This window comes from Sinocyclocheilus rhinocerous, unplaced genomic scaffold, assembly GCF_001515625.1.
Source record: "Sinocyclocheilus rhinocerous isolate Xijiao unplaced genomic scaffold, SAMN03320098_v1.1 scaffold2415, whole genome shotgun sequence".
In the NCBI taxonomy this organism is placed as follows: Eukaryota; Metazoa; Chordata; class Actinopteri; order Cypriniformes; family Cyprinidae; genus Sinocyclocheilus; species Sinocyclocheilus rhinocerous.
Window position 1 is genome coordinate 593640 of NW_015666566.1, and position 7565 is coordinate 601204.

At 35.0% G+C, this 7565-nt stretch overlaps 2 protein-coding genes across 2 annotated transcripts in view; both read right to left on the reverse strand.

The window, feature by feature from the left end:
• Window positions 1-3614, reverse strand: part of mmp15a (matrix metallopeptidase 15a) — a 12290-nt gene extending 8676 nt beyond the window's left edge. Inside the window, exons 1-2 of the mRNA XM_016544229.1 lie at window positions 2976-3614; window positions 1210-1358 (exon numbers count right to left, since the gene is read on the reverse strand). Coding sequence (XP_016399715.1) covers window positions 1210-1358; window positions 2976-3092 — 266 coding nt within the window. The 5' untranslated portion in view covers window positions 3093-3614. The remainder of the gene's footprint in view (window positions 1-1209; window positions 1359-2975) is intronic.
• A 56-nt stretch (window positions 3615-3670) lies between these two features.
• On the reverse strand, window positions 3671-7372 carry LOC107732812 (pancreatic secretory granule membrane major glycoprotein GP2-like). Its single transcript, XM_016544230.1, has 9 exons — window positions 7210-7372; window positions 7045-7093; window positions 6870-6974; window positions 6119-6327; window positions 5865-6022; window positions 5154-5393; window positions 4423-4606; window positions 4239-4344; window positions 3671-4148 (listed from the first exon to the last, which is right to left on the reverse strand). Exons 1-9 carry the CDS (start codon window positions 7231-7233, stop codon window positions 4036-4038), a joined length of 1188 nt encoding a protein of 395 aa, XP_016399716.1. The 5' UTR covers window positions 7234-7372; the 3' UTR covers window positions 3671-4035.
• Window positions 7373-7565: the final 193 nt, after the last annotated feature.

A 7565-nucleotide genomic window follows, 5' to 3' on the forward strand; every position in this document is an offset into this window, starting at 1 on the left:
CTGCGAGAATACTTTTTGTGCGCAAACGAAAAAAAACCGACTTCATTCAACAATTCGTCTCCTCCGCGTCACCCTGTAACACCATTTTGGAGAGTATCCGCTGGACGTAAACAACGTCTGACGCAGCTGACACAGAACAGCATACGTGGTTTACGTCCAGCGGATATTCTCCAAAATGGTGCTACAGGGTGGAGGAGACGAATTGTTGAATAAAGTCGTTTTTTTTCTTCTTTTGCGCACAAAAAGTATTCTCGTAGCTTCGTATAATTGCGGTTGAACCCCTGATGTCACATGGATTATTTTACCGATGTCCTTGCTACGTTTCTGGACTTGGGAACATTTCAGTTGCGTTGCTGTCTATGCAGGGTCAGACAGCTCTCAGATTCCACCAAAAATATCTTAATTCGTGCTCCGAAGATGAACGAAGGTCTTAAGGGTTTGGAACGACATGAGGGTAAATAATTAAATGACAGAATTTTATTTTTTGGGTGAAATAACCCTTTAAGTGGTATTTCTATATTATTAATTGTGAATTATTTTTCATGTTTTAATTTTTCATTTTAGTTTTAGTAATTTTCTTAATTACAGTAATATATTTGTTTATTTATTTTTTATGTATATATGTATGTGTTTAGAGATTGCTTGCTCTCTGAGAGCTGCCATTCTACATTTTAATTGTACTTTGGGCAATGATAATCTTTTATGTTCTTTTGCTATCTTTAATTCGTTTTAAAAAATAAATAAATTTATATTTAGCATTAATATATATCTTTTTCAGCTTTAACAAACTTTATTTCACTTAGTATTTCACTAGTTGCTAATGGCACATTTCTATTTTTTTATTTTTAATCTAAAATTTAGATTTTATTACAGCTTTATTTCCATTAATGAAAAATATTTTTAATAGTTTTTGTCTTAGTTAACGATAACAACACTGGTATAAATTTACAATATTAATAATCATAATAATAACAACAACAATAATTCTAAATACATTTTAAAATAGATATAAAACCATTTTATTAATAATAAAATTATTCTTATTAAAAAAATACTAAATTTTATTAAGTAATAAGTGGTATGGATAAGCTACTTGACCTAGTTACACTGTACACCGTATCACAGTTTCTATTTTCTCAGTTAACACACAATCAAAACAGACTGCGATCATCTTGTTTTTCTACAGGCAGTTGAATAAGGAAATCATACTTAAGAGTGGCCAAGTCCATGTGTCCGGTCACCTCCAGGCCATAGAAGCGCTGCATGTCCTTAATGGCACTAGAAAGGATCTGGGCTGATTGCATGGTGGACATCTGTCTGCTAACCTGGGACAGGTAGCCATACGTCCTCAGCCATGACTTTAAGGAACAACACACAGAAAATGTTGGAGAGTTGACAAGGTGTTGCAACAACTACTACCAAGAAGTGTGGTGACGATGGGATTACACAACAGAAAGAAAAAATGAACATACAGGAAGACATTAATACACAAGCTGCTTTTTAATTACGCAACTATCCATTAGAATCCATCAGGAAATATTATGGAGGTTTGGATTAAGATAAGTTAAGTCTTAAACTACATAAACTCAAAATAATTTGTGCACCAGAAACAAGTTTTAAATGTTTGGTAAAGAATTGAATATTAATATGAATATCAATATTTGAAGGTGTTTTCAGTTAAGACCACTGCCACATGGTCAGGCTATGAGGACAGATGTAAACATCCTTACACACCATCTAATATTCACCAGAGGTTGCAGAAACATCCTATTGTAATTCTCGACGTTGAAATTACCAAACGGTTACTAAACAGATAGGACTGGATTCAATACCAGGTAACCCAATGAAACCCTATGGTCCTGTAAGGAGTAAAAAGAAACTTTAAAATTTGCTTTTTATTAAAAAAAATAAAATAAATAAATTTAAAAAAAGTCAAACAGTAAAATGGCTTACAAACAGCACTGTAAAGAGAAACACTGACTTTTTTTTTTGACTGCTTTAGTTGTATTTATTGGTTGTGTCCAGTAACCCAATAAGTTATGCTTTCTAATACAATAATAGGGTGATCATTAGATTATTACACACACAAAAAATACACTTTAATAATAAAAACTATTGGTGTTGTTACAGCATTATATTTAATTAAAGCTCTTATGACCTATATAAACGTAAATCTCTTTTTTTTATTTTTTGTTTTGGGATATGTCTAACTGTTACACATTTATCACACGACAATGATAGTTATTTAAAAAGTTGAGCAATTATCCAAACAATACAAGTTATTAAAATTTGCTTTTTATTAAAAAAAAAAAAATAAATAAATTTAAAAAAAGTCAAACAGTAAAATGGCTTACAAACAGCATTGTAAAGAGAAACACTGACTTTTTTTTTTGACTGCTTTAGTTGTATTTATTGGTTGTGTCCAGTAACCCAATAAGTTATGCTTTCTAATACAATAATAGGGTGATCATTAGATTATTACACACACAAAAAATACACTTTAATAATAAAAACTATTGGTGTTGTTACAGCATTATATTTAATTAAAGCTCTTATGACCTATATAAACGTAAATCTCTTTTTTTTATTTTTTGTTTTGGGATATGTCTAACTGTTACACATTTATCACACGACAATGATAGTTATTTAAAAAGTTGAGCAATTATCCAAACAATACAAGTTAAAGTGTGAATGGTGTTATCAGTAAACCTGATATTATTAAAACCATGAGTTGAAAAGTGTCAAAAAAAAAAATCGATCAAACCGATTCCTAATTGTCAAGTTTTCTTAAATTTGATTAATTGTCCTCTAAACTAACTTAAACGTAAAACTCATACTTTCACAATCCTGGAAGACCAAAGCAAAATGAAGCCAAACAGAATTTCACAACTCGATATGTACAGATAAACTCCACAAAGTTTGTTTAGTGTCGTCAGTATTTCAGCACAAAACTTTAAACCACTGAGTCTACAAACCTCTGCGTTGAAAGCATCATGTTCTGCAGTTGTTTCAGCAATGTTGACAAACAGCAGGATGAAAATCATAGTAACGGGTCTCAGCGACCGATGCGATCTGCTCCTGCGGACTGACATCTCCACTCCGGGACAGCAATGAGAAATGAACACACTACCTTCTCCTCCCCAAGAACCGCGTGATTAGACAGCAACCCGGGAGAATCTAGCCTTTTATCACCAAAATAAGGTCATTGTTCTTCTCGGACCACAAACCCACCAGCTTAAGTGAACGTTTTCGCTTGTATTGCTATCCGTGCAAACAGTTCGCATAGGTCTCCATTGGTGCGCGCAGGCTTGTAAACTATAACATTAGCATGACCAGCAGCTATCAACCCATTAAATATTGAATAAAAAGACTACTGTACTTGTTGATCTGCATTGCATTGCTTGTGTTGATATAAGCACCGCCTGGATAACCCCATCTGGAAATGTCGAGAACCAGGCGGCGCGTCCTCGAATCTATACTCAATCTGTTGCAGAACACCAAACAGGAGCATGAAAGCTCATGATGAGGATCTCATGCCGTTCTGCAGCACGCAGCCGCACCCCATTCCCCGCCCACTTTCTCCGTTTACCTTTGTGATATTATGCACACCATTCTTGGTTTTATAATAAACATTCCATATGTATTCTTGAAAAACGCAGATAAAGGGAGCTGTACTGAAATTGGTTTGTTTTGAAGAACAAAAATCGTTATGCAAATATAACTTCCACTTTTAGTTCTCACTGCCACCTGTTGTTCATATTCAGTACTGTAAATATAAAGTAGGATTCATATAGTACGCAAGAAAACAAAAGCAAAAAAACAATAGCAGCCCTGATTGATCAATGCGTCTCTCTGTAAATCACATTCAAGCCAATTTTACTTAAACTAAATTTTCTTGACAGAACATTAATGTTCACTGAGGGTCCATTATCATGGAGTGTTCACTCAGTCAGAGCTAACATGCTAATAGTTAGCTTGTGTACTTGAGGTAGTTTTTATACCCAACAAATACCATTATGTGAAAATGTGATTTATTTAGCTATTTGTCATGTGTCGTCGATTTCCCGCTTTGGCGATACTGATAAGGATTAAAAGGAAGATGCCCAGAGTCCAAATCACTGTCAGTGGAAGGACCAATGTGACAAGATCTAAAATTAGACAAAATCCATATGGGTCAAACATGATAAAAAGTATGGTATCTATGTATTAAAATGTCACAGGACACTACATAAACATACTTGTCATAGGTCTGACTGGTAGCTCTCGTCTGATTGGTCCATAAGACAGCAGGCCTCGAGCCTGCTCATCCATAACCACCTCTCTTTTGGATACAGTTTTACATTCCTAAAACAAATCATGTCAGGTTAACAATGGGAAAACGTGATTGTCCGAAACCAGCTGGTAAAAAAAAAAAATGCTTACAGGAATACAAGATTTTCCATCCTCAGGTGTGCAGAGATGAACAGTGCAGTGCAGGTAGAAACTGTGGGGCTCGTATACAAACCGAAACATATCAAACGAATAACGGACAGTCGACCCCTCACCATTTCTTCCTGCAGGGTGTGCCGTACCATTACCAAATGAAGCCGTTTTGTCATTTGTGCACCTTGAGGACAATCAGAAAAACATCAAGACATTTCTGAAAGGTGAAATATTTAGTTATTGCAACCGAATCTCATGAGAAAATGTAATTATTTTACGAGCCACCGATTTCATATTTACAGTGTGAAACTAACCATCAGTGGAACTTAGTTTAGAAGTGACTCTTGAGTAAAGGGGTGTTCACCCTTTGTTGTTCGACAGTTTTGCAGGCAAAAACCAGTCATTTAAATGGGAATCCACGTTATCGGGAGTTTCGCTTGAGGGAAAAGAAATTCCTCACACAAATTTTACTTGGGTTCAAATTGGTTACACAAATTCGCTGTTGAACAACAGACAGCTGCTTGGTTTGAAAGTGTGCCGCATTGCTTTACATCTGCAAAATCTCACCAAAATGTTGCTAATGTGACTTTTTCACAAAGTTTCTGTACCTTCAGTCACCAGTTCACCAAAAACAAAATACCTATGAATTGCCATGAGTGTGTATTGGTAACTGATCTTAAAAAGAGACATTTGGATTTAAAATTTACAAGCATAAAATTCACAATACTAACCCATTTACAAGCAGTGTGTGGCTAAAGCCTGACTTATTTGCTTGAGGAGTCTGAGTCACCCAACACTCATTTACTTTCAGATGGAAGAAATCTTCAGGCTCCGTCACTTGGATCTGGACATAGATTTGATCTCCAAGCTTAATAGTAGGTGCGCTGGTGAAAGCCTCTTTGTATGTGTGATCTTTAAACAGGCTCATCTCCACCTTGGCATCCACTTCATCCACCTTGAACATTCTTTCACTTCAAAAACAAATCAAATCGGTTAAACACATGCTTGGGTATAATTTGAAGAAAAAAAAAATTTAATAAATGAAAATGTGATTAAAGTGTACTCACCCTTAGGCAAACCATAATGTAGATATGTTTGTTTCTTTATCGTTTTAGCAATTTAGAAATCCTTCAAATAATGTCTTGTGAAGAAACAAAATCACCATTAAAATTATTGCACAATGTTAATAGATGGACTGGAGTTGTGTGGATTTCTTGTGGATTGTGACGTTTTTAATCAGCTGTTTGGACTCCGAGTCGCGGTTTCTCACTATTCTGATGGCACCCATTCACTGCAGAGAATCCATTAGTGAACAAGTGATGTAATGATTCTGTTCCAATGAAGAAACAAACCCATCTACATCTTGGATGGCTTGAGGGTGAGTACATTTTCAGCAAATTTTAATTTTTGTGTGGACTATTCCTTCAAAATCAATGTGTTACCTGGAGAAAGAGATGATGGGAAACGCCAGGCTGAGTCTACGGATGTACGGATAGATGCACTTGTACTCAATCTGTACAACTGGATCTCTCACAATGTTTCCATAGATAGGTGGGTCAGACATCAGTGTTAAGGAGTACACAATGTGTGTTATGTTCTTCTGTTTAGAGTGGATGCCATTTAGGGACATGTAATGTGAACATGCTGATGCTTGCATAGTTTGAGGGGGGAAAAAAACAAAAAAATTTTATTTTACCTCCAGAGGTTTGCCTCCACATGCAGTGTACTGGTCCATTGGTGTGTGCACTGTGAAATAGGCTGATCCAGAGATCTCCTCTCTATGGGCACGACAGCTGGCGTTAGTCAAATGAACAGCTTCTATTCCCACATTGTAGTACTTGAAGAACTCTTCATCCACTAGGATGGAAATGAAGTCTTTGCCACACGTCACATTCATTGTTGCGACTTGAAAAGAAATATTAGATTAATACAAAATTTGTTAAATTACAATAACATAACATTGGAAAAAAACAGCAAGTTTGTTAGTCTTAGGTGGTACTTAGTTAGCCAAGCAACCAGAGCCAGATTCACAAGACATTCTTATGAAGGGGAAAAAAAAAACATCTTAAATTTTTTTTTTTTTTAATTGTTATTAAAACAACTTGATTCTAATTCTTGAAAATCTTAAAAATCATTGTAAACAACTTGAAGTTAGGATAACCTAACCCCAAAAGGTAGCCTATAGTCTGTCATTTTATTCTTTTTTTTTTATTATTAAGATATTAGGAATACAATTACAGAATACTTCAAAACTTAGACAACCCAAGTTAGACAAAAAAAAAAATCAAATGTAGAAAACATTTATAAAGAATTCTTCTCAAGACTTTTGTGAACATGGCCCCAGCTTGACAACCAGCTAAACGCCAGTCTAGGAGATCAGTGTAAACTAGCTAAGACCAGCAATTCAACTGGTTACACAGTTTTGCCCACAAGGTTGACTCCTTTACCCTGGTCACAGAGATCTCCAAAGTAGCCAACTGCACATTTACAAGTTCGCCTCTGCGACAAAACGCAGGTAGATGGGTCAGAACACTGCGATATCTCACATTCACCTGAATGAAAAAAATGGTTTAATAACAAGACTCGATTGAGATGAAATATTTCCATCACATGTGACCTTACCAGAAATACTCCCAACAGCACAGAGTAACGTTGCAAGATGCAGAAACACCTGTGAGAGAAATTACAGTGAGTGAAAAATTACGCAGTTAAAATCTGACACTGAAATACTTAAAAAAAAAAAAATAAATAAATAAAAAAATAAAATAAAATAAAATAAAATAAAACCTTTGATTTCTGATAGTGCGTCATTTGTATCGGCTAATCTTTTTTATTTAGATGTGTTTTTTTTTTTGGTTTTAGAAAATAGCAGTTTTAAGGTAGCCTAATATCTAGTCTACATGTCAAATGGAACCCATTCAAGTAAATAAGGATTAAATACATCAGAGAGGAAACGCTAAATGAATTTGATGAGTGACACCTGTACCAAATGCCTCTGGTCGTCTGATTGACACATTAAATGACCAATCACTTCTTTTACATGACGTTTATGGGCCGGTACCGACGAAAAATAAATAAATAGGCACACATATTTAAAATACATTATCAAACATTTCATGCATGTACATAGCCTGTTATACATT

Excerpts from the sequence above, each read along its gene's own strand:
- LOC107732812 (XM_016544230.1), bottom strand. The coding sequence starts at position 7,233 with ATGACGCACTATCAGAAATCAAAG. Across the intron at positions 6,023-6,118 it reads GTGGAGGCAAACCTCTGGAG|AAGAACATAACACACATTGT; the intron begins GTAAAATAAAAT and ends CACTCTAAACAG. Across the intron at positions 4,607-5,153 it reads CACACACTGCTTGTAAATGG|GTGCACAAATGACAAAACGG; the intron begins GTTAGTATTGTG and ends ATTGTCCTCAAG.